Here is a 27,778-nt window from a genome sequence, read left to right as displayed (position 1 = left end):
TTTTTTAGATGTCAAATAGTTTCTCTTTGAATTTTATTTTTATTTCACTGAAGCCTATACTATTAACCTCGGGTGTAGCCATCAGTTATTAGCACTTACCACAAAGCATAGACAATTGCAAAGACAGATGGTGATTTCTTGAGGTAGTTTAAGATGTGGAGGAAAATATCCAATATCCAATAAGAAACTGGAATTTTAAAGTCATTTATGTTTCAGACAGAAGACATGTTTTTAGTTCAAGTACATATTTGAGGAATTAAAAATAAACCATCATTCTTCCCTTGCAAGATGCATATTGGTGTTTGATAGCTGATGAAAATTAAATGGAGTGTCAGCTTCCTGCATGTTTTTTTTTCCATTGGTGAGTTTTATGCAGTGAAAGAAAATAGGTTCTGTTGGTCTTTTGAAATTTTAAGTCCTGTGAAATATCATCAGATACTTTTTGTGTCTACCTAAAAATTGTGTGTTTACAAATGCAATCACAGAATAAAATTTGAGGCCATCCTTTTCATTGTTGAAGCATTTTAAGTGGCCTCTCTCTTGTGACAGAACAAACTCACTCTACCTCCCTCACATCTCTTTTGCAAGAATGAGCTTGATAGACAATAATTCCAAACCTATATTCAATTACTTGACAGGACATTGCAATTTGATTGTAATTCAAGTGGTCTTAGAGCCAACTATGCCATGAGAAAATGAGTCCCTGGACCTGTGGCAGCAGCATGCTGAATTCAAACAAGTTTGAGCTCTATAAAACTCCCCTCCCCTTATCTATAGGAATACAAAACATTATTAAATGAAATAGATAAATTTTGTTTCATCTGATACAACTTTTACATTTGAAAGCCTTTTGTCTCCTGCTCTGTGTACTTCAGTCATAACTTGAATCATTCTAGAATATCCTCATACTGCTTGATTTCTTCAACACCTCATATACACAACAGAAACCAGAGCAAATCAAAGATCTCTCTTATGTTTCTCAGTTTTCATCTTTTCAAATTCTGTTTTGGTAGTATTTTCCTTTGAGTTTGGTAAAATGATAAACATATTTATGATTCCTGTTCATACTAAATTTTATATTGATTCATTTAAATTAACAATAAACAAAACCAGTTCATTTAATATTAATATTTTAACCTGACAAATCATTCTAGGACTGAGAGTTAAGAAAGCTGAGCAATATTGATTATTCCTATATATGTGACAGGAAGCATGTTAGAGTCCTTCCTAAAATAGATCACCCTTGATCCACACAGGTGGTTTCATCAGCTTGGAGGTAAACATTTTAATAGGAAAAACTTGAGAGTTAGTAACTTGAATAACAGTATTACCATTGAGTTACAAACATATATATATATATATATATATATATATATATATCAAAAAAGACACAGGGACAGAGTAACAATCACATTGATCTTGTCTACCTTGGGCTGTCTTGCTTGACATCTGAGAGCTGTTGAAGAAGTGGTTTAACAGTTTACAGAAGTGTCGCATATGCAGGAATGTAACAGGTTAACTTTTCTCATTCACCAGTCTTCTCACATGGTCGCTTATTATATGTATATGAATTTTAAAAAACTATTTATTTTCAGTAAGATGTCTTTCCTACCTTGTTATGATAGCCTTGCTTTTTCAAACAAACTTAGATTGTAAGGTTGTTTTAGAATTTCCATAAAACACTGATCTTTCCTCATCCAAGTTTGGGAAAATTACTCCAGGATGACTTGTGCATGTAGGTCTCCAAGATGATCAGCAATTTCTGATAGTTCTTGTCCATAATTGCAGGTTTTTAAACCTTATTATGTCCCTAGAGAACCATTGTGGTGAGCTGTCTTCTTGCAGAGAGATGGACTTGGAGGTGTAATTTCTTTTGAAATGGAAGTTGGACTTAGGCCAAGTTACTTCATTTACTGTCACCCTATGTCACCTGGGAATGGAGTCACTAAAATATCCATATAGGTGTTGAAGGATTTTGTGAGTTTGAGGTTTGGTTGTCCCAGCTCAGTGGTTTTTATTCCTTCTTGGACCTGTGAATCTCCCAGAGATCCAATTAGAGAACAGAACCCCAGGCACCGCACTGAGTGTTTCTGACTTAGCCATTGCAGGAGGGGCAGCTGCTAGTCTGAATACCATAGATAGGGAGCTGCTGTGTGGCAAAAATGTGCATCTCTGATTGGTCAAAATAGTATATAAATTACAACAGAAAGATAATGTAGGAATTTATACATCTGTCATTGTTTATTCTAACAGTTAATATCAAAGGACTTAAAATTTATCAGTTAGACCAATAGTGGAATCTATATACAGAAATACTTCTTCTATATGAAGTTTAGAGTTTGTGTTAAGGAATCATCAGATACAGATAGGTGTTGAGTGTGGCCAGGTCCACAGGTACTGCTGTAGGAAAATTGGTTCACTCCATAAAAATTACTTTCTTTTTCACAGAAAATGAAGCATTCCTTTGTTTTGCTCTTAAAAAAAACCTCATGACTTCTTGAAGTTACCAGTAGAAATTCAATTATTTTATTTTGCCAAAAGTTTTCTGCACATTAGATGGGTTGCATTGGGTATCGCTTTCCCTAATTTGAAGCATCAGTTCATAGTCTTCATTGTTGTTGGGTGATATCCAGATCCTTCCCAGGAAAAAATAATGCAGTTGAGGAACAAAATGGATTATGATATTGCTTTTTCTGTTTCTATTTTTCCACTTCTCTCCTACTAAGCTTTATCTCTACAACTATTCATATTTATAGTTCATTTGCTTGTTTCATGTGTAATGTGCAAATATTTTGTCTTCATGCGTGTAGCTGTGTTCAATGCATGTGTGTGTGTGGGATCCCTGGAGCCCAGAAAGTGTATCAGAACTCCTGGAACTTGGGAGTCATCATGTGGATGATGGAACTCTAAATTGGGTTTTCTGGTAAAACAGTGTTTTTAAACACCAAACATCCCTTCAGTCCAAGCTATTAACATTTCAAATACACACTTGTTCTTTGTGACAAAAATAGATCTAACTTTTTAATTTGTTGTCCAATTTTGTATTATAATGTGCCTTTGGTATTTCTCAACTAGTATTTGAATTTTCATTTTTTTTTAATTTTCCTGTCATTTGTTTTCATATGAAGCCACCAGAACTGCTGACCTTCTCCCAGGAAAGACTTGGGGCAGGGCAGGGAGACAGTAATTACACAGAGGAAGATTTAACATGGCGGAAATAATCATGTGTTTAGTACAGAGTTTGAGAAGAGACTCCAACTATATCCCAGATAAGAGTGAGTTCATAGTTTAAAGTTTGATTTTCACTGAAGAAAATTAAGCAAGCATTCATCAATGTGTGCGTCTTAATATAGGGATGTGTGAAAATCCACCAGATTATTCGTGTGTGTGTGTGTGTGTGTGTGTGTGTGTGTGTGTGTGTGAGTGAATGGACCATTTTCCTAGAAATGATTTCTGAGAGAGTCTCCAACCTTTAGGTCAGTGCCCTGTCCTCCTCTGCATCAATTTCAGAGACATTTTAAATTCAGTGCTGTCTCTACTATGTCGCTCTCTCACATCTCTTTTGCAAAGAACAAACAAAATCCTATGTCCTCGTAGGTTATTGGGTTTTGAATACAAGAAAATTTGCTTTTAAGCCAAGCAATTCCATTGCTCATGAGGCTGTAGCAAGAGAGCTGTCAGTTCACACTGTCATGGGTAGCAAACCCACTGTCTGATGGGGAAAAGCCTTTTAATAAATTAGCCGTTTTGAGCTCCTGCTTTTATGGCACTTTCGAAAGTCACCTTGCCTTGTGTTCTTTGTGTTGGAATAATAATTTAATCTTTCTGGAACACTATAGATTTATTGATTCCTTTAAAAGCTTATTCTGTGTAATAAGAAGCCGGAATCAAGCTTGCCACATAATTTGTCTATTTTAAATTTTGTTATTAGTCCCTTTTTCACTTGAGGTTGTTAAGATGATAAACAGAATGATTATTTATAGTAAATTTCTGCATTGTTGATTTAAAATTGTATCATATTTAGCCAAATTAAATAGCTCTCAATATACTAACAGCCTAAAACATGAATAATTCCGTGTGTGTGTGTGTGTGTGTGTGTGTGTGTGTGTGTGTTTACCACACAGACTTTTCTGTGAGAGCTCCCAAAGTCAGATCGATCATTTTGTAGTTAATCAGTTCAATCTCTATTTTAATAGGAAAATACAACTCAGAACCATAAGTAAGAACTGACATTTGAGTTACAAATTGTAGCCTTTGTTATACACACCAGTTACATCTAAAGTCCATAGATATTTTTAAAAGGCATTAAGAAAAGTACAATAATTACACAGTTACATCAAGCACTTATTCATATAAGTGTTTCTCTCCCTTACTGACAAGGGAGTGTTTAAAGTGAGTCAGTATTTCAAAGACTGAGATCTTTGAGGCAGAAAGGGAAGAATCCTTGCTGAATTCGCAGGGACCTGCACTTCTTCTCTTTGGTCAGGAGAGGGCAGGAGAGGACAACAAATACTACACTACTACCCCCATTCACTGTCTCATCAGTCCTCAGAATTCTCTAGCATTACTGTTCGTTCGTTCATTCGTTCATTCATTTACTACAAACTATTCCTTCTGAATCTTGTTAGTACCTCCCTTGGGAGTATTTTTTTCCTTAATGGTCTATGTGACTTCATTTAATGTCAAACCTTACGTAATGTTATAAAATCCTCCTTGCCTTAGTAAAACTAGGTTATTCTAGGAACCCACCTGTCCAAACCAAGCCTCCACAGAAGGTTCCTTGTTAAGAACACTCAGAGTTACCCTCGTAGCTTGTACTAGGGGAACTACAAACAATCCTTCTTGTTCCTTAACTTTGCAGGGTCAAAAGAGACGAAGGAAGGTATTAATCTGCTGAGGGCGGGGAACCAGATCTGCAGACTCCCAGGTGGCTACAGGTCCTTCTCCTTGGGGAGTGTGCTGAGAGAGAAAATACATGACTTCTATGGGCAGGTTAATTTTTGTCCACTTGACACAGACTAGAATCATCTGGGAAGAGATTATCTCAACTGAAGAATTGTTTTTATCAGATGTTAGAGTAGGAAAGCATTTGGGACATATATTGATTAATGATTGCTATGGGAGGGCTTAACTACTGTGGGCCTTTTCATCCCTGGAAAGGTGGTCTTAGGTTGTATAAAAAGTCAAGCTTATGGAGCTGTGGAAAGCGAGCCAGTAAATAACATTTCTCTATTATATCCTTTTCAGTTCCTGCCTCTAGATTCCTGCCTTGAGCCCCTTTTTTGACTTCTGTCATTGATGGACCGACTATAAGTTGTAAGCTAAATAAATGCTTCACCAAAATCCCTAAGTTGGTTTTGGTATTATTTTATCAAAATAAAAAATAAACTGAACTAATACATGGGGAAAACTGACAACCTTCTGATTGAGGTTGAGTCCTGTAGCATAGGAGGGAATTTCATACCAGGTACTGTAGTCAGACGCCCATAGTTTGTGAGGTCATAGACAATCTGCTATTGTTTTTAATAAGTGGCCATGATGTTACACTGATTTCTAAATATATTTAGTTCATACTTCTAGAAATGGGCTGCTCTCAATCTTGTTCAGAGAAGCGGATTTTTTTTTTCTGCTGTAGGCAGCAGGCAGTGGGGAAATGCATAGCTTTTGGAAATGTTGAAAAGAGACTAAACTGTAAAATAAAATATATATATAATATATCACCTCAGGCTTAGTGAGACATTATAGGAGAGGAAGCAGAAAAGATCTAAGAATCAGAAGACAGGGAGGGGTGCTGTGACGTGCTCTTTTCTAGACATGACATGGCCACTGTACTCATGAAATCACAGTAGCTATGATGACTACACTAGAGCTACACAGATGAACCCAGCCAAAAACCTAGCATAGATGGAGAATGTGTACTTCTCTCCATCATGGCCTTTGATTGCTTTGTGACTATCCTCCAACCTCTGCTTGCACAGTTATGCACAATTGGTTTCAGCAACTCCTTGGTGCAGAGTGTTGCCGTCTTTGTTATCTTGTGGTTGTAGCCTAGACCAGGTAGAGCATTTCTTGTGTGAGGTACGTGCCATTCTTCAGTTATCATGCTTTGACACCTGGGTCAATGAGGTAGAGTTGTATGTTGCTGTGGTTGATATAAAAGTTACCCATCCCTTTTGGGTTGATTCTTCCCTCTTATGTCAATGTAGTCAGAGCAGTCATAGGATACAATCTTCTGAAGGTTAAAAGCAGGCCTTTACACATGTGGCTCTCATATAATTAACAGGCAAAGTGACAAATCAGAGAAATTTTTTTACAGATTGAATCAAAAACAGATCCACTCAACTCCTCTAAGGACAAGAAAGAGGCTACTTAAGAGCAGTGAAAAGGGTAGCAGTGGTGTGGTTTATGTGTGTATGGCAGTATTACTGGGACACTTTTCACAGAGACAGGTTGCAGAGAGGATAATCTAGACACAGGTGAAGACAGAGTGAGCAAGAAAATGAAGAGAAAGGATATTAGAACATATTGACAAAGTTAGTACGAAGCCAAGCAGAGCAATTCAGTCAGAAGCTGAGAGAATCTGGACTGAATCAGTCACCTTGGAAGATTAGATTCTACGGAGGCTGGAAGCTTTCAGGCCTAGGCCTTGGGATAGTAAGACTAGAGAATGGAATGCTCTGGGCTCAGCCCAAGCAATGTTTCCACACAGCTTGGGTACACTGTTCATCTTATCTCCTCCTCTGAGGAAATAAAGTATAATTTGAATCTTTTATTTCATCTTACATTCAAGCTAAGAGTCAGTCATAAAGGGAAGCCATAGCAGGAACTCAGATCTGGAACCTGTAGACAGGAACTAAAACAAACCCCAGAAGCATGTTGCTTGCTGGCTTCCTTCTAGGATAATATTCAGGTATATTTCTTTAAAAAAACACAGGCTCATTTGCCTAGGAATGGTACCAACTATGTGCTCTTGGTCCTCTTCCATAAAATAAAACCAAGAAAATTCCCCACAAATCTGCCCATGAGCCAGTATGACAGAAGCAACTTCTTTTCTTAGGTTCCTTCTTCCCAGGTGTCTCTAGTTTGCTTAAAATTGACAAAAACTAACTAGCACAAATATTCTCCAGAATAAATATAATTTAGGACAGAAACTATGTCTCAACTAATGAAAACTATGTCAAAATTATTTAAATGTCTATTCCGATCACCTTGGCATAGCTAGGAAGCAATAACAGGAGAATCTTTGCAGTATTCATTAATGTATGAAATTTAACTTATTCTCTCTTTTTCCTCTAATTACCCCTTAGCCAGTGAATAAAATTACAATGAATGAGCATAGTGTGTGTTAATACATGTGCAAAATGGTCTAAAACAAATTTAATTAATAAAAACAATCCTAGTTATTCAAAATAACAAAAATAAAGAGGAAATCATAATATAACAAAACCTGAGGAGTTAATCAAAAGCAGTTCTAAGAGGGATGTTGATAATACCAGATGCCACCAAGGGACTGCAAATTCTGCCTCAGCACTTAAGTGTGCATATTGCTCTCACACAAGACCTGAGTTTTGTTCACATTGTTCTCAGTGCACAGATTGGACAATTCCAGTTCTTCTAGGGAGATCAATAGCTCTTCTGGCTTCTGTATACGTGTGCACAAGTCACACAAATGCATTAATAAAGTAAAATAAATATTTTAAATGGATACATCAAAAACTGAAGAAGCAATCACAAAGACACTGTGAATGTCAAGTATTCATGGGCGAGTCCTCTATTTTGGTCTGCTGATCTCTCCTGCTTTCTGAATACTGAACACTTCACAGTGTCTCAACTCTTAGATCTTCATAGTAATTTTAAATCAAAAGTGAAAATGCTTTAATTTTGTTTGAAATGTGCCTATCTATTAGGATCTAGGTACCATTAATAGTGTTGGCTGTGTAAAAATATTGGGCATTTTGGAATCAGATAGAAATACTCAATATTAGGAAAACTCTATTGTAAATGTAAGTGAAAACACCAGCATATTAGCAATGTCACTATAAACAAGACAGTGCTATGAAAAATTACTCGGATCAATTTCAGTAATTGAGCTACATTTTAATGTTATTAATCAATTATTTAATGTAATATTTGAATGTTAATAAGACAAAATTAAAAATAATTGGTGTGACTTTTAGATTTAAGTTCACATGGCTTTAAGAACCACATTTTCTCCTTGATTTGCTCCTTATAATTCTATAAAGTTTTACCTCTCACTTGCTTAGCCTAAGCAGAGAAAAAGAAAATAACATGGATTTCACATTATTCAAACACTTAAAAATTTTTATAAAACTAACTAGAGGAGGCCAAATCTGAGAACCTCAGAATTCATAAACCCTTTATACTTTCTCTTGAGTATATATGTTATAAAAACAAAAAATATCTATAGGAAATAATGGTATAGTAGATTGCCTTTTATCTTAGGGTTTTACTGTTGTGAATAGACACCATGACCAAGACAACTCTAATAAGGACAACATTTAATTAATTGGGGCTGGCTTACAGGTTCAGAGGTTTAGTCCATTGCCATCAAGGAACATGGCAGCCTCCAGACAGACATGGTGCAGGAGGAGCTGAGAGTTCTACATCTTTACACAAAGGCTGCTAGTAGAATACTGACAGCCAGGACAAAAGTCTTATAGCCCACAACCACAGTGGCACACCTACTTTAACAGGGCCACACATACTCTAACAAGGCCCACCTACTAACAGTGCCACTCTCTAGGCTGAGCATATACAAACCATCATATTCCATTCCCTGCTCCCCATAGGATGGTTAAAACATGAGTCTATGGAGGCCATACCTAGCCATAGAATAATAAAAAAGTTACATTTAGTCCAATTTCCAAAGTCTCCTTAGTCTATAGTAGGCTCAACGATGTTAAAAGTCCAAAGTTCAAAGTCTCCTCTGAGATTCATCCAATCACTTAACTGAAATTCCCAAGGCAAGACAGGAAATCAGCTGGGCAAACTCTAAACATGTCCATGTCTGATGTCACTTCTCCAGCTCTGCCCTCTATGGCACTCTAGGCTCAGGTTGATCCACTCCATTGCTGCTGCTCTTCTTTGGGATCATCCCACGGTACTGGCATTTCCAATGCATTGGGGTCTTCCACTGAAACTAGGCTTCACCAATATCCTTTCATAGGCTCTATTTATGATGCCAAGTCTCAAATCCTTTGCATGACCCCTTCAGTCCTGGGCCATCAAGTACTACTAAGACTGCACTTTCTCCAATGGCCTTCCATGGCCTCTCACAATGCCAATCCTCAGCTGCTCTTCATGACCCCTTCCTGCCTTCAAATCCAGTACCACCTGAGTGACTCTTACACATTACCAAGTACAGCTGCAGCATGAGGTACAACCTTGGCTATCTCTGAATACAGCTTCTTTGTGCTCTCAGAAAACACTTCTCAGATTTCACCTCAATGATGTTCTTAATCACTAATTTCTTAGTTCCAGATAACCAGCATCAATTGTCCCAGTAATCTCCTTCTCCACTTGAGTATAAAATCAGCCAAACGATGAAAGTTGCTGAGTTCTGCTGCTTCCTGAGGCTAGTACTTGAACCCCTTGTTACACTACATTATCATCAGCTTTCTGTTTTCCAACTTCTTCACTGCCTAAGTTTAGCTGTCCTAGAACTTGCTCTATAGATTGACTGTGAACTCAGAGATCTGCATACCTGTCTCTTGGAATTAAAGGTGTGTGCCACCATGCCTGGACTTAAACTTTTTTTACCTAGATCTTGCTCTGTCCCAGGCTGTCCAGATCTGCTTGGTTTTATCTCCTGGGATTAAAGGTGTGTACCACCAAGCATGGATATAGATTTAGCTAGGGAGGATCTTGCCCCAAAGTCCCACTTCCATAAGCTGCTTTCTTCTAGAACACAGGATTAGGCTTCATTTCACTTCCTGGTGAAGCTTTAATACTCGAACCATATACCTTATGTTTTCCTTTCTCATCTTGCTATACTTGTTCAAAATGCTCTTCACAAGACTTAACCAGAGGACAAAATCTAAGATGAGTGTCTCTGAGACTTTCTCAGTCAATGCAACTATTCTGAGTCTCTTCACCTTGGCCTCAGGCATACTCTTCAGACAAGGGCAAAACATAGCCAGGTTCTTCACCAAAATACCACAAAACAGTCTCTCTAGGCCACATATTCTCTACTGAAACCACTTGGGCCAGGTCCGAACAATTCAAATCACTCACAGTAACAAAGTCTTCCACATTCTTACTAGTATAACCCATTAAGACCCACTTAAAGCATCCCACTGTTTTCCAAATCCAAAGTCCCCAAATCCACAGTCTTCCAAACAAAGCATGGCCAGGCCTATCACAGCAAAACCCCGCTCCCAGTATGAACTTCTGTCTTAGGGTTTTACTGCTGTAAACACCATGACCAAGGCAACTTCTATAAGGACAACATTTAATTGAGACTGTCTTACAGGTTCAGAGGTTTCGTCCATTATCATCAAGGCAGGAACATGGCAGTGTTCAGGTAGGCATGGTGCAGGAGGAGCTGAGAGTTCTACATCTTCATCTAAGGATGCTAGCAGAATACTGATGTCCAGGCACAGCTAGGATGTGGGGTCTTATAGCCCACAACCAGTGACACACCTACTTCAACAGGGTCACACCTTCCCTAATAAGGCCACACTTCCTAATAATGCCACTCCCTGAACATCACACCTTTGTTACACCTGTTTCTTTTCTCAGACATTGACAATCATTGGGCCTTAAATGGATATTCATTTTTAAAAAATTTGGTATGATGGGCAAGAAGAGTGTTGATCTTTATCATTAGTGAGATTAATCATAGTACAAACACAAAGGCACAGAGAAGACTCCATTAAAAATCCTAAGGACAAATAACTCAGAATCCTCAATCCTACATCTTCCATAGGAAAATGTATTTGCTACAGACAGAATATTCCAACGAACAGACACACAGATACCACACACACACACACACACACACACACACACACACACACACACACACACTCCAAACGGTTTAGGCTCAAATTTCATGTCTGGTTTTGTCTGGAATGAATTGGATTTCTAAGATTACATGATAAACATCGCCTAATAATCTGAATACAGAAATCAAAGCTCAGGAATCACCATTCAATGGAAATATTTAGATATAAAAACTTGAAATTTTAGTGAGAATCTCACTTGGCAAAAGCACCAGATGTAAAAATCAACAAAACTCCACTCATGAGACCAACTGGAGCAGACCAGTGAGGGAGAACCCAAGGGTGTATTTTAGACTAGGACATTACCAAGGGACATGAGTCCAAGGATGCAGGGGGCCTTGTTTCACTGGGTTCACAGAAATATACGACTACAGAATGCCTAGCTGTGAACATAATTTATCTATATACAAAAAAGATAAGCCAGTAGACATACTTAATCTAATAAGAGTCACAATTCTTAGTAAAAGAGTGACCACTTAAAATAGAAAAGAATTGCAGGAGTCTTGACAACAGCAAAAGTTGTTTTTAGTTTATTATATAATCTGATTGTCAGGTCAAGACATCTCTGACTGTGATAATTAAGGGAGTAGTTTCCTTGCTTGCATCACTCCACAGAGGCCTGTGAGTTTAGTTTTGGAGCATCTGTGTCAGGGCTACCCTAGATAATTTCTCTGATAATTTATCGTTGTGAGGACAGACAGAACTGCGTCTCTACCTGGGAAGAATTTGCTTTCCAGTGCTGTTATCTTTTCTCACCAGTCTCTTCAAAGCTCCCTTTACATCTTTGTTTCTTAAAGTGTAAATGAGGGGGTTTAGAGTAGGAATAACCACGGTATACAGAAGGGTGATAAACTTCCCCTGACTCTGTGCATAGGAGCTGTTAGGATGAATATAGACAGCGGTGCTTGTGCCATAAAATAGTACCACTACCAGCAGGTGGGATCCACAGGTTCCAAGAGCTTTGCCCCAGGTTAGAGCCGACCTTAACCTCATCAGTGCTTGGGTAATGCACCCATATGATACCAAGATGAGTGTCAGGGGAAGGAGGAGCAGCACCAAAGAAGCCATGAATAACTGCACTTCGTTGGCGTGAATGTCTACACATGCTAACTTGATCATGGCAGGAACCTCACAGAGGAAGTGATAAATCCTGTGGTTCCCACAGCGAGGCAGGCGGAGGGTGATGGTGCCCTGAATCAGTGTGTTGCCCACTCCGCTCAGCCATGCTATTCCTGCAAGAGACTGGCAGAGCCGTGGGTGCATAACGGTAGCATAGTGAAGTGGTCGGCAAACAGCAGCATAGCGATCAAATGCCATAACTGCGAGGAGGACACACTCGGTGGACCCCAGAGCCAGAGACACATAAAGCTGAATAGCGCAGCCTGTGGCAGTAATTGTCTTGGCTGGACCGTGGAGGTTCCACAGCAGCTGAGGAACAATGCTGGTGGAAAAGCAGATGTCAACGAAAGAAAGGTTGGTAAGGAAGTAGTACATGGGCGTTCGGAGCGCAGAATCCAAACAGGAAACGAGGATGATCGCTGTGTTGCCTACCAGTGTCAGGAGGTAGGAGATCAGCACCACCACAAAGAGGATCTTTTCAAGTCGTGGCTGATCAGAGAAGCCCACCAGGATGAAATCACCGCCCGAGCTCTTGTTAATTGTCATCACTCTACTCACGAAAAGGAGGGCGACAAATGCAGAAATACATGTTTGAATAAAGAGGAACGTGATGGGATCAGAAATTCATGAACCCTAAAGGTGAAAGATGATAGATGTTCTCTGGGGGTTTGAGGGGAAGCGAGACAGAGACAGAAACAAGAGAGAGACTTTCAGGAGTAAATCCAAAGAATACAAAATACATGGAGAACCGTTTAGGTACAGAGCCACACATAGCAACGAAGGAATGAGAGTGTGAGAAATAGTCTTATTCAGGGAAGTGGGCACCAATTAGTTAAGCAATTTCAAATGGTCAGTCCTAAAAACACACAGGAGTAACATTATATGGACTGAGCAGGATAAACACACACACACACACACACACACACACACACACACACACACACACATTAAATATATGTATACATGCAACAATTAATGAAAAAGGGCCATGGATTAGAAAGAGAGCAAGACGAATATATTGGAGGCTAAAGAGGAAGGAAAGGGAATGAGGAAATGATGTAATTATATTACAATCTCAAAAAGAAAAAAAATTGTTTCAGAAAGGCTCAGAGCTATAAAACAGAGCATGTAGAAAACATCCAACAATCAATGATTGTTCATTTCTTCCATGTTGCCTCAATTGTGCTTTCTGGAAATTTATCCCTTTCTTCCTCAACAGCACTTTAAAGGGAGATTGCAAATACATGAATAAGGTCTTGGTAGGTATCCAATTGTGTCAGTAGGAAAAGCAACAAAGATGCATTTGGGAAAAAAATTAAAGGACATGATACTCTACTTCTCTACCTTAAGTGTGTATTTGTAAGCTATTCTAGTTCCCTACCTTAAATCTTTATTTTTATAAACACCACGCTAAGAACAAAGTGCACAACTATAATGACGTAACTGTTAGATATCATGCACGGGTTGTTTTCCTGCCAGAATTTTTCTTACAATATGGAAAAGGCAGTCTGGAGTGTTTTATCAGTCAATATAGACTACTCTTGTTTGTTTTGAATAATTTTAGAACCTCGTAAAATTATTTTAGGCTTGTGCATTGTATTTTTAAGTCACAGTAACTATGACTCAATTTTTCACCTCACTAGCTCTCCCTTTATTCTTGTGTTTTATAAACTATTTTCCATATTATTGTAACTTCATAATGTACAAGCAATAGAGAATATAACTGCAATGGATTTCTTAGTTTATTTAGATTATTTATGTTTTTGTATATTCATTGTACATAGTACTGTGCTACATAATAACATTTTTCATAAAAGAGTATATTATATCTCAAGCGAAACCCTTAATTTCATTTTTCATTTGATTTTTATCAAAGACGTTTCATGATTTTCCTAGATAGGAAGCCTTATAGGTTATCATTTTTCTTTTGGGTATAACTCTTCATTACTTGACCTCTTAAGGCCATAAGAATAACATGAAAATAGGACATTCATCGACATAAAATTATTTTGAGAAAAAATCAACTTTGCTCACTATCAATTCATTCAAGGTTCTGCACAATTTTATCCTCCTTTCTGTTTTCAGAAGATATTCCACTTATGTTACTTCTTGCCAAATCAAGTTTTAACTTCTTTTGTGTGTCTCTTCCTAACACTATTTCAGTTATACCTACCAACTTCTATGCACATGTCAGTTCCTAGTTCCAGATGAAGGTCTTCCAAGCAGCACTGTCAGTCACTGAACATCCCTCCTGAAACCCTCAGTTGCTTTGTTTGTAACCATGTAAATTTATGCGTGAGCCCATTCCACAGAGCAGACATGTTCTAAAAGAAGAGGGGAAATGCTTAGTGAGTACGATTTTTTTTAAAATCTCTGTCTTACTATTTTAAATGAATGATGATTTTTAAACAACAGAATAGACATAAATGTACTTTAATAAGTTGATATCTTTACCATATTATTAAATTATTTTCCCTACTTTCATCTCTCAACTAGCAAATGTTGTTTAAAGTATCTTTTAAATATGTGGTATGGTAAAATGTTTCTTAAATCACCAAATTCAAAGCTAACCCACACACACACAATATACCTATATATTGAAAAATAAACTTACAAATTGAAACTTTCAATTCAATTTATAATACTTGAAGAATATGGGTAACATTGTCAAAATCACTATTCTAATTTCTCTCCAACAGAATCCACATATGAAATCCACCCCTGGATTCTCCATGCCATTCATACATATTTATTGAAATATTGTGTTTATTCCCTAACTTTGTGCTCTCCACATTGTTTAGTCAAGGTATTTAAATGCCCTTAGTCATGTGAAACCATATTTTAATATTATAATGCTTTAAAATAATATTTCCCAGATATGTTACTACTATATATTGTATTTTCAAATTTTTCCTCAGATATAGTCATCCTGTCCAAATGTATTTATTTAACTCAACATTGTTAGGATAGTAGAAGGCACAAACATCTTAATTTATTCATATTTTAAGTGTAACTATTTAATATGAAAATCACATTTTTAATTCTCTATAGTTTCCAAAAACAAAGTGATTCAAAGTCAAGGGGACATAGTTACCATACCTTTACATGAATGCAAATAAGCGTAGACTGTCTCCTCTGCACAACACATATATCCAACACTACCTCTGTATCGGGAAGAACACATTTTTAGTTCCTCAGAAGACCATAAACTTGGGAAGAATTTAAGAAATCTAAGTCATAGGGAAATCCTTCCAAATATAAAAGTGGTCTCTTTTTGTTTATCTTTTCTTTTTCTTATTTAAGAATACAGGGATGTGTGTTCTTAAAAATTTAAGGTAACTGTAAAATATTAATTATTTCAAACCCAATTTTATAATGAAATTTAATTTACTATATCATTCAGAAGTACTTTAAATGCTTCACATGATAAAAGACATGTGAATTATTAGCTGAATCATTTAAAGAATGCCTACTTGGCAGTTGGTAAGAATAATATTGTTTTCTTAGCTAGAAAGTTTGTAGTACAGAGAGATGAGCAAAAGAAAAATGTATGGTTATTATTTCCTCACCTCTGAAATTTTTGTCCCCTCATCTTTTTGGTTACTTTCCCAGGCTGAGAGAATAAGGAGTTCCAGAAATAATAGATTCTGAAAATGAATCTTGGAATCCAAGGTCAAATATCAGATGTGAGTGCTTTGCCCAGGGCTAATGGATACTAAAGTGTGTCACTGCAGCAGGAAATGATATCAGCCTAAACTGGGACCTAGGGATCCCTATATTCCTAATAGGGCAATTATCACCAGGCATGAGAGTGACCAAGAGCAAAATCTTCTGGGAACCTGCATTGTGATCACTACTTCTGCACAGTTAGGTCTTTACTATGAGATGTTTCCAGGCTGTCAAGTCACATTCTTGACTAGGATTCTAAAGAAAATGAAAATAAATTTCTCACTCTGAGCAAGTCAAGATTAAAGACCTGATTCTGATGAAGTAATTGCCTTTATTGACATAATCTGTAGTCTGCATATAATCGGAACATAATTTAAAGGTCCCCTAACCTGAATATAGCTGAATATATTGTCACAGGGATGGATTTTCACATGTAGAGACTGTTGGAGAGAAGTAAGTGGTTATTCTGACAGTGTTATCCACGTTTTTCAATTTTTATAAAAGGTTCTGTGGTCAATAAGTTGGAGAGGCCTCACATATAAAGATCTTAAAAACTCACAAAGTTCATTGGTAGTTCTTTCAAATTTACAAGGCAAAGCACACAGGCTAGAGTTGCTTGAGAATACTTTCTCCCAATTCATTCGCCTAAAAGCCTTTTCTTGGGTATTATGTCTTGATAACGTATATAAGCAAGATATTAGGACAAATGCAGAGAGACATCATGAATGAAGCATTCATTTAAGAATAGAGAGGGCAAAGGCTTGTTGACATTAGCCATAAATCAATCACAGCAAATAAACATACAAACAGTACGGGTTTCATGAAGAATATGGACATGAACATAGATAATTCTCTTGGTGATAACTTTCAGAAGATCTGAAAAAGGAGGCTAGGTTCATTCTGTGCCATATCTAAAAAGAAACTGAAAATTTCTTATATTACATTATAAAATTTTATATTATAAAATATATATAAACTGCTGTGCTGACCCTGTCTTTATGCCTCCAGAGCAGGGTTGGAACATCATTAGATCAGTGTTATATAGGGTCCAAGTTAGCATTAAGTCTTTAATGCAAAAATGCTTTTAAATAAGCTATTAGACACTAAAAAATTTTGACTCATTAAACAATAGCTGTTAGATATGCTGCTGGTGCCCTGGGTTCTTGAGTGAAAAACTATACTGGCAAGTTTAATGTCAACTAGACACAAGCTATAGTTATTGGGAAGAGATATCCTCTATTGAGAAAATGAGTCTACCAGATTAACTCTGGACAAACCTGTTCTTTATTTTCTTGATTAATTGATGTGGGAAGATCCATCACTTTATGAGTGTTGTCACCTCTTGACTGGTGGTCCTGGGTACAGACTGAGCAAGCCACGATTGAGCAAGCCAGTAAGCAGCAGTCCCTAATGGCCCCCTGAATCAACTCTTATTTACAGATTCTTGCTTTGCATTCCTTCCCTGAATTGCCTGGATGATGTACTGACAAAAATTGTAGGATGAAATAAACCTCTTCTTCCCCATGTTGCTGATGATCCTGGTGTTTAATTTTAACACTAGGAACCTAACTAAGACAAAGAATTTAAGCCGTGCAACCAACTGGATAGCTATCATGTCAAAAACAGATGCTGCAAACACTGATGGCTTGAAGCCACAGAAAAACTACATCTGCTCACTCTTGAAGTAGAATATCAGCTCCAGAAAGGACTCTGTCAGACGTAGCTGTCTCAAACAATTTAAGTCAGACCTTCAGATCAGAAGACTTGATAAACTTCAGATACTATTCGTTCTTAGATGTTCTCAATTAAGGCCATGGTGGAGAGCCCTTCCCTGTCAGCCTAACAGAAGTCTCATGATTAATTCAAAATCAGTTCTTCCTATGTAAGGTCCATCTCAGAATTTCCTCTCAGGACTGCATTTGTGTGTTGGTGAAAATTTGTGAAAGTTGTATGTTCTCTTGAATTTAATTGTAGGAACTTTCAAATTTACTTCCTGGTCTTTTCAATGAGTGACTAGTCTCTCAAAAGTTTCTTGTTGGATGCCAAGTGATTTTGCAGTCTCTGTACTCTCCTTCTTCTGATTTCTAGTTTGATTATACTATTATGTGATATAATAAAATGAATTAATTTTATTCTTCTATGGCCCTATTTACCTTATGTCATAATATGCCAATGTCCTAGAAACAAAAGCTGTCAAAACTGTTCAATGTAGAAACACAAGATCTGAATTTTCCTAAAAATAGTTGTGTAGACTAAATCAGTGCTCATGCTATATAATCCTGGAACAGATGAGGTTTTTGTGGGTCCTGTTGCATACTAGTGGTCTCAGGGTGCTCAGAGAAGCTAGGGACCAGGGTTTCAGGTGGTGGTGGGTTTGGTTGGTATAAAAATCTCAGGAAATTGTATCAGAACCAAAATGACAGAGCTGGTTTGCATAGGTCAAGGCAGGGTAAAGGGGAAGAAAAAGGAAAAGGGACAAAATGCACTTAATTTACCTATGCAGACCTGATTGAAGACAGGCAAATGTTAATGACAAACCAAACACAAAAGCTCTCTGGAGGAGGCAGGAACTTTCCAAGCCTATCAGTTAGACTGACAGAGGGCATCATATTATTTCTGAGTAGCCTGTTCACTGGTAGGAAAACAGAAGCCTAACTGATGCTACCATGACATGGCCTTAGTCTATATGGGGTTGAGTAGGCCCAAGCCTTATTTGCGTAGAGAGTGAGCCCACCCTTGCCATGCTTTCAGGAAGGTGTCTGGGGTATGGGCATCACTCTAAGATTCCTTCATCTGACTTGAGAACCCAAATTTTTGGTGGATTCTTCCAACCACTTAATAAAGGATAAATATTAACCCTCAAATGCTTCCAAACGATTGGAGAACATGGACCACCACCCTCTCTTTCTGTTGTCCAGATCAGGTCAATATTATCTCCTTTGGCGAGGCCAAACAGACCTCTCATGAGAATAAAACTTAAACCAACATCACTGTAGCAAAGATGAAGCAATAACAACAAAAATCATCTACCACACAATAATAGGGACAGAATACAGAAGAATAGTAGAACAATTTACAAACTATGTGATTTTTATTAGAAATCAGTATGTGTATATATCAGTAACATAATTATTACAGATGATGAAAAATTCATTTCATAAAATCCAAAATATTTTCATGATTTAAAAAAAATGATAACTTAGTAACAGAAAGAAACAACCAGCACCAACAGCAAACCCACAGTGTGATGAAACATACTACGTTGTGACTGAGAACTTTACTCAGCTATCACTAACAAGGTAGGAATAGAATATTCATCACCTTAGAAACTCAGAGTGCCTAGGCATGAACAACTGCTGTGGTTTATAAGACTTATTCTCCAGGAGACCATATGTTGGATCCTTGTCATCAGTGTAGCAATTTTGATTCAATAGAGGATCATTTTATTGGAATACCTCCTTGTGGATGGAATGATTCAGATGTTCTGTGACAGAACTATTTCTCAGGAGAAAGGGTTGTTGCAGAATTTAGCTCTTCTGCACAGAGCTATTGTCCTATCCATAAGGACTCTCAGGAGGGCAATGAGAAGCAATGAGAAGCCTCCTGCAACTCACCAGTGAGAAGACATGGTGAGTCTCCTGGGGAGAGTGAGAGGACAAGGACTCAGAAGACAGAACAATTTTTGTGTAATATGTTCATAGCTCATAGTTTTCCAGGAAAGGAGAATATGCATATAATGGGAATAGTAAAGTCAGTGTGTGTGTGTGTGTGTGTGTGTGTGTGTGTGTGTGTGTGTGATACTGGATACTATCTTGAAGGACATGTTGCTCTCTCATGAGACGTACAATCTTCTTGATGTCAGGCATAGTTTCTGTCTGCAACCAAAGCTTTTCAATACAATGTAGAGATGAATATGGAGATAGTGTGGGTTCCCTGTATGCTGTAAGGTGAGGATGAACTGAAACCCAGGAGTGGCTAATCAGAATTAGAAACCACTTTATTATCTCTTCATATACTGTAATTTGAGGTAAGTGCCACAATTAATTTATTAAGTGTAGGCCGGGGAAAAGTGAACTGAAGTATATACAAGGACATCAGATACTCAAAACATTTTTCTGTTCCTGATATTCTAATTAGCTATTGTCTCTTTCTTTGAGTGCTATTAAAATTTATGCAGACTCCTTCATCCCTCTCAGAAAACTGCTATGTATTGTATTAATGGTTTATTTCATAGTAAATTAGAATTCACTTATTACTGTAATACTCAGGTTATGCAGTGTATTGTAATCTAGTCAAGTGATCTCACTTGTGTTTCTGTTGTGTTGAGCTAAAGTGTCACTCAGCTGCATAAATGATACTAGGTGAGTGAACGTAGAGAAACTGGGAAGTTAGGGGTGAGCCTTCTGATAATCTTTTCTGAAGCAATGTACACAAGTTATGTGTGCTGATAAAGAATTTTAGAAGTAGTCACCATATAATAGTGAATATGAACACTTCCTGAGAGTTTCTATAGACAAACACTGCAGTATTTCAGAAACATTTTCTAACAGTGTGAGGTGTCCTTAAAAGATCAAAAAAGGTACTGAACCTACTAGTGAACATTTCTACCCTTTTGACACCAGGGGAAAACAGTGGGTTTTTTTTTCCACTATACCATTCACAAAACAAAGAGCTATGTAGAGTGTGCTCCAGACTATGTAAGGTATCATGCTAAGCCAAGATAGTAAGATATTTTGCGTCATCTCTTGCATATGTACAGTTGCCCAAAAACCACACCTTGTGATAAAAACCTTCAGAATCTTACTAGTGCTTAGTGCATACTTGACTTTTATAACACTAAAGCTCTATGTATAAAATAGAACTGATTGTTGATAGGAAACCAGTTCATACAGCTCAACTAGAAAGATGGTGAGGATTACATCATATGGTGCTAACAAGGAAATAATGAGCCCAAATTTTAGGTCAAGAAAATGTAAGAGGTGATAGGCAGATGGGACTTCTACTTCAGAGTGTTGTGACACTTTTTTCAAGAATCTTGATACTCTTTCTGAGTAAATCATTCTTATTACACAAATTGAAATGAAAATATAACATTCTGGGTCCAAGGTGAGTTTCAGAAAGTTTAACTGAGAGAGGCAAGACCACACTCTCTAACTAGCAGCTATCTCTACAAATGCAGAGACTACTAATGAATTACAAGGTGCTTAAAAAATATTTCGGATTGAAAATTAGCCATTTGCTCTGTTGGCTTTTTAGGGGGGTTGTTTATTTGTTTTTTGTTTTGTTTTAATTTAATATTGTACTGAGGAATGTTTCTAGTACATTAAAAATAAGTATAAAATGAATCACAAGAGAATTATCAGCATTTCAGCATTTTTTTTACAAGAGTGGAGTCCACTGAGAGGCCCAGTAAGTACAACAGATTTCCTGCTTCATACTTGTCAGAGCCTTAAGTCAGTCCTGTGTTCTCTATCCTTATATTTTTAAAACTTCTGCCTGAATGGGTGCATATCTAATATAATAGGTCCAATAAGCTATTATATACATCTATATCCCCCTAGGATAAAAATTATGTATGGTTTTTGTTTTGTTTTTTTTTTGTTTGTTTGTTCTTTGTTTTCCATTACCCCCGATAGCAAAATAATCTTGTGATCAATTAATGAATAGAAACAAATAGTGTGGATTATGGTGTGAAATTGCCCAAATTAGAGTGTACACAAAGGTAAATCTAAAGTGGTTGTGGGTAGACACACATACATGTTCATGTCCTGTGTAGCTGATAAGCATTCAGCACCTGATCAACTTAAGTAATTTAGGAAATTAACTTAATTCTCACTACAGCAACCTCATGGGGAATACATTTTTCCCAGTTCCTTTTATAAGTGACCAAATGGAGAAACAGAGTGTGAACAAATGCTGTTGTCCTGTATCGCTGTTTATACTAACATTGAAACTCATACACAATCTCCCAAGAGTGATCCCTTGCTCTACTCTATTGTGCTTCTCTGAGTGTGTGTTTCTGCATGAATATACAGGCACATGTATGCATTTTCATGTCTTATATGTGTTTATAAACATAGCATGTTTATTTATAATAATTTTGAAATACTGAAGCCCACATTTGATTTGTGGATCAAACATGAGCTGATATAGTCACATACAATATAACATAACCTGGTGATATTTCATTATATCAAGTAAAGAGAGGGAGGGTCTAACAGGCTGGTGATATCTCCTATTCCACCTTGTCAGGATAATATGGTGCATTCAGATTTTTGACAAATAAACCAAACTTCAGCAAAGACACATACACCCCACAAACAGTAAGGGTTATTTGGAAGGGAAAATTATCAGACTGGAAGAAAAATAAGTTTGCTCCATCTCCAATTTTTGAGGGACATGAGACTGAACTTCAGAGGATATAATGGGAAGGGACAGGCAGAATACCTAAGGAGTCAGAGTTAGCTAAACACTGGAACTTCTCATTACATGAGAACTCATGGATTGGTAAAGATGGCAAACATAATGATAAGAACATTGAAATCCATACTTAGTCTCTGTATAAGGCAACAATGTGAAAGAAATGAGAAGTAGTCACCACCAGAGTGTGAAAAACAGAGTGTAACTGTAGGCCGAAGAGGTGGATGATTTACAGAAAATAGACAAAGCTATGCTAGAACTTAAGAGGTTTTTTTTTTTCATGAAAGCAATCAAGGAAGCACACGGTAGCTGCCCTGTGAGAAAATGAGCAAAGAGAAACGAAGTGCATAGATACTATGTGTACAGAAATACAGGTAGTGTGATGGGGCTGTCATGTAAGATCTGTTGAGATGGAAGGTTCAGAAGAAGTGTCTATCAAGCTAGGCACCATAGCCTGCTCCTAGATTTCCAACACTCAAAAGATTGAGGCAGGGAAATTATGAATTTTTAGTTAGCCTGGACTACATACCAAGACCCAATCTCTTCTACTCTAAAAAAGAATAAAAATAAAAAATAAAAGATTCTTTATTCAACTCAGTGGCCTGACTCATAGAATATCAGGAATAATATTAAGAAAACAGAAATTTTTATTGGATATCTTTTATTTAAATTTCAAATGTTATTTCCTTTCCCAGTTTCCTTTCCATAACCCCCCTATCCCATCCCCCTCCCTTTCTTCTATAAGGGTGTTCCTCCTCCCCTTCTTCCAAAAGGGTGCTCCCCCTCCCCAACCACCCACCTTTCCACCTCCCCTCCCTAACCTTCCCCTATATTGGGGTGTCTAGCCTTGGCAGGACCAAGTGTTTCTCCTCCCATGGTGCCCAAAGAAGCTATCCTCTGCTATTTATGCAGCTGGAGCCATGGGTTTGTCCATGTGTATGTACTCTTTGGGTAGTAGTTTAGTCCCTGGGAGATCTAGTTGGTTGGTATTGTTCTTATGGGGTTGCAAGTACCTTCAGCTCCTTCGAAAACAGAAATTTAACGTTCAGGCAATGAGATACTCTTACTAAGAAAACATGATGGGAACTACTATGTTACACAAATCAGTTACCCTGTTGAAGTTTGTGGTATGAAGGGCTATGGTTGTGTTTGGTTGAACGCACATCTCTCCCACATCTCAGTTTATGCATTTAAAGAAGCTTCTCTGACTACCTCATTACTGTTCCGACACCAGCACATGTCCTGCCTTTAATTCTATGCATGACAGAAATCATTTCTTTATTGAGTTGTTATTTGGTTTTACTTACCTTTCACAAAAATATGAGTCTTATTTCAGGAAATGATAATCTTAATACCTGTATCTAAGCCCTAGTGAGAGCAATCACAGAGTAACCTGGGTCCAATACACACAGGGAATGGTGTAAGAGACTGTATCTGAGGCAACAGGAAAGCATAGAGACAAGTGGGTAGATCAGCTTTTCTGGGTAACATTGATAACTAGTTAATGAGAAGAATGGGTAGAAAACTGAGCTACAATTAATGTTTATGATTTCTTATTTGAATGATAGCTTACACGTGTAGCTCAATTCAGACCCACGGTAAGTCTTCTGCATGAGCGTCATTGTGCTGGGACTACAAATGTACACCATCTTCTGTAAATCCTTGTACACTTTGACAATGCTCAGTAGACTTGGGAAAATCTCCCGATGCAAAAAAAGAAAGTATTAGACATGCAAACTTGTGAGGATGAGTCATTGTTTCTAAGCTTTGATTTTTTGACTGTAGAGAAAGATTCTGTCTCTGATGTAATTTATGTTCTTAAAATAATAAAAGGATTAATTTCGCCCACAGGCAAGAATGGTTCTAATGATTTGCTGTCCTTTCTTTCAGGAGATGAGTGTCAACTGTTCTCTGTGGCAGGAGAATAGTTTGTCTGTCAAACGCTTTGCATTTGCCAAGTTCTCTGAGGTCCCTGGAGAATGCTTCCTCTTGTTCACTCTTATACTACTAATGTTCTTAGTATCACTAACAGGAAATACTCTCATAGCCCTTGCTATTTGCACCAGTCCATCGCTACACACCCCCATGTACTTCTTTCTGGCCAACTTGTCTCTCCTGGAGATTGGCTATACTTGCTCTGTCATACCCAAGATGCTGCAGAGCCTTGTCAGTGAGGCCCGAGAGATCTCTAGGGAGGGATGTGCCACACAGATGTTTTTCTTCACATTTTTTGGTATAACTGAGTGCTGCCTACTGGCAGCCATGGCCTTTGACCGCTGCATGGCCATATGCTCCCCACTCCACTATGCAACCCGAATGAGTCGTGAGGTATGTGCCCATTTGGCAATTGTTTCATGGGGAATGGGATGCACAGTAGGTCTGGGACAGACCAATTTTATTTTCTCCTTGAACTTCTGTGGACCCTGTGAGATAGACCACTTCTTCTGTGACCTTCCACCTCTCCTGGCACTTGCCTGTGGTGATACATCCCAAAACGAGGCTGCCATCTTTGTGGCAGCAATCCTCTGTATATCTAGTCCATTTTTGCTGATCATTTATTCCTATGTCAGAATTCTTGTTGCAGTGCTGGTGATGCCTTCACCTGAGGGGCGCCACAAAGTACTTTCCACCTGTTCGTCTCACCTACTTGTAGTCACACTTTTTTATGGCTCAGGATCTGTTACCTATTTGAGGCCCAAGTCTAGCCACTCACCAGGAATGGACAAACTCTTGGCCCTCTTCTACACAGCAGTGACATCCATGCTGAACCCTATCATCTACAGTTTAAGGAACAAGGAAGTCAAGGCAGCACTGAGAAGAACTCTGGGCCTGAAAAAATTCTGTCAATAAATACGTAACAGAATCATGCAAAGCTGCTATTAATAAAAATGTGCAAAGAGCCAGATTAAAAAAAGAAAAACTTGTACATTCTTCTGTCTGCCTTATGTTGAGTCTCTTTGTAATTTTGAAGGTACCTCTGTACTCAGCTCTATTTTCTAACTGCTAATTCTGAAATGAAATCAAATATTAAAAAAATTCAAGTAAAAAGTGCAAGACTGTGAGAGATTTTCCTTTATGTTTGTCCAGGATGTCAATCTAAATTGCCAACTTATATCTCAGAAGCCTTACAAATTCCAGACACTGGTGTCCCTATGATTTCTGTTCTTTATTCAGACATATCTCACGTGACTCTTTATTCTGTAGTAACTGTATAATGGACCTTATTTCAGTAATATTTTTACTTTTATTAAATAATGCTACATACCACAACTTTCTGAGTTCTTTTGTGACCTATACATCCCAAAAATGTATAAATATTACCATATACTGAACTGTTTAGATTTAACATGATTTGCTTTAAATATTAAATAAAACATAAAAAAATATTTTCAAGGATTTCTATGGAAGTTTTTCTGTCTTTTATTTTTTCACTACCATCCTCATCATTACTGTATTCACTTTATATCCTGCTCATTGCCCCCCCACCTAGTCACCCCCTCCCACAGTTCTTCCCTCAATCCCACCTCCCCTTCTCTAAGTTAGTTGGATCCCACCTGGGAGTACTCCAACCCTGGCACTTCAAGTCTCTGTGAGGCCAGGCATATCCTCTCTCATTGAGGCCAGACAAGGCAGTTGAGCTAGAAAATCACATCCCACATGCATTCAACAACTTTTGGGACAGCCCCTGCTCCTGTTGTTCAGGATCCACATGAACACCAAGCTACATATCAGTTACATATGTGCAGGGAGACCTATGTACAGCCTGTATATGTTCTTTGGTTGGTAGTTAAGTCTCTGAGAGCACCAACGGTCCAGGTTAGATGACTTTGCTGATCTTCTTGTGGTATTCCTATCCCCTTACTAGCTGCAATCCTTGCTCCTGTTTTTTTCATAAGAGTCTCCAAGTTCCATCCATTGTTTGTTTGTGGGTGTCTATGTCTGTATGAGTCAGCTGCTGATGGAGCCTTTCAAAGGATAGCAATACTTCCCAACCCTGTAAGTTCCATTCTGCCCCTATCTCCAGCATACCAGGCAGATGATCTTAATCTTCCTCTACACTCACCTGCTTATCTCAGATCCAACTTCATCTGAATTTTCCTGGAAATATGCCAACCTAGCCTGACTGTGAAACAAATAGTCCAATGAAAAAAGTAGGTAAGGTTCAGATGTTCACATTCCCTCCTCTTCTCCATAGCCAATCATCTGTCTCATTCCCAGCTCTGTAGGAGACTACCTGTTTTGGCCTCTCCTCACGCTCTGTCCCTGATCCTAGGAGACTGAGCTTATCATGGTAGAACAGCATGCTTTCTTCTTTTGGGCCCTCTCTTCCCCTCCCTCCAAGCCCATCCCCATTCCTGAGTGTCAGCTCTAAAAACTTAGAAATATATTTTACTTGGAACATGTAGTGGTCACACGTATCAGGATCACAGAAGAATTTCTAATCAGGTAAAACACATGCACCACACTCTCCTAAGAAATAGAGAAGGAAACAGAAACCAAGGTACAAAATACCCACCCAGCACAAACAAGACCAGATATCAGCACCCAGAATTATAATCTTCCATGGAATTACAAATTATTGTAAAAAGCAATAAATAAAAGTTAAGATAATATGTTTCTTCAGTTCAGCAACTACCACAGAAGGTCTTGAGTATTACACTGTAGTTGAAACACAAGAAAAAGACTTTAAGACAGCCTTTATGATTAGTATAGAGGTCCTAGAGGGAAAATGAATAAATCTCTTAAAGAAATCTGTGAAAATACACAGTGGAAGAAAACAAGTTAAGTAGTTCAAGACCTGAAGGTGGAAATAGAGCTAATAATGAAAATCTAAATGAGGAAAATCAGAAAATGAAAAAATTAGGAACTCAAAGAGGAACGTAAGAGACAACAGAATAACCAAAACAATTCCTTTTAAAAAATGATGTATCATCATAATTGATTTCATAGTATACTACAGAGCTATAGTACTAAAAACAGCATGGTACTGTTACAAAACCAGACAGATTAAAGTAGAATAGAACGGAAGTCTCAGCTATAAGCCCATGCTCTGATAGCCACTTGATTAACTTACAAAGATGCAAAATATATGTGGACTGAAAGAAGGTCAGAATCTTTAACAAATGGTATTGGAGAAACTAGACTTTGTAATGCAGGAAAAGGGGGAATGCAATTCTTATCCCTCGTGCTACACAAAACACAATTTCATATGCATCAAAGACCTCAACATAAGACCTCATACCTTCGTACTATGAGAAGAGAAAGTACGACATATAGGCATAGATGAAGACTTTCTGAATAAGACTCTGTAGGGGCAATGCTAATGCTAAGGTCCTGTTCCCAATTGGCTCTTGACTCGTCCAAAAGCAAGCCATGGGACAACTGCTGGGCAGAAGGTACAAACAGGACTTTTGGGTCCCTGGAGTGAAAGGGAGATGTAAGGAAGGAAAAATAGAGTTTTGCCAGGAGGGCTTGAAGAGCCATGTGAGACCTCAAAATAGAGGGGTCACATAGGCTGCTCCTACAGGCTGGTGCTCAGGAGTGTT

At 37.9% G+C, this 27,778-nt stretch overlaps 2 protein-coding genes and 1 pseudogene across 6 annotated transcripts; 2 read left to right on the top strand and 1 right to left on the bottom strand.

The window, feature by feature from the left end:
- On the top strand, positions 5,910 to 6,266 carry Or2ay1-ps1 (olfactory receptor family 2 subfamily AY member 1, pseudogene 1; annotated as a pseudogene).
- Or2g25 (olfactory receptor family 2 subfamily G member 25) lies at positions 11,736 to 12,689 on the bottom strand. The gene has a single exon (NM_001001374.1). The coding sequence runs from the start codon at positions 12,687 to 12,689 to the stop codon at positions 11,736 to 11,738; it is 954 nt and encodes a 317-aa protein (NP_001001374.1).
- Or10al5b (olfactory receptor family 10 subfamily AL member 5B) lies at positions 12,154 to 25,152 on the top strand. 5 transcript variants are annotated; one of them, XM_006255863.5, is made up of 3 exons: positions 12,154 to 12,782; positions 14,338 to 14,491; positions 24,123 to 25,152. In XM_006255863.5, exons 2-3 carry the CDS (start codon positions 14,435 to 14,437, stop codon positions 25,080 to 25,082), a joined length of 1,017 nt encoding a protein of 338 aa, XP_006255925.1. In that variant the 5' UTR covers positions 12,154 to 12,782; positions 14,338 to 14,434; the 3' UTR covers positions 25,083 to 25,152. The 5 variants fall into 5 exon arrangements, with proteins under 5 accessions (XP_006255925.1, XP_006255923.1, XP_063135405.1 ...); XM_006255861.5 differs by having other exon boundaries at positions 12,155 to 12,782; positions 14,307 to 14,491; XM_063279335.1 differs by lacking the exon at positions 12,154 to 12,782 and having other exon boundaries at positions 12,789 to 14,491.
- Positions 25,153 to 27,778: the final 2,626 nt, after the last annotated feature.

The sequence above is a fragment of the Rattus norvegicus genome, chromosome 20, assembly GCF_036323735.1.
Source record: "Rattus norvegicus strain BN/NHsdMcwi chromosome 20, GRCr8, whole genome shotgun sequence".
Classification (NCBI taxonomy): Eukaryota; Metazoa; Chordata; class Mammalia; order Rodentia; family Muridae; genus Rattus; species Rattus norvegicus.
Note: the sequence above shows the minus strand (reverse complement) of the source record. Positions and strands in the feature narration are given on the sequence as shown.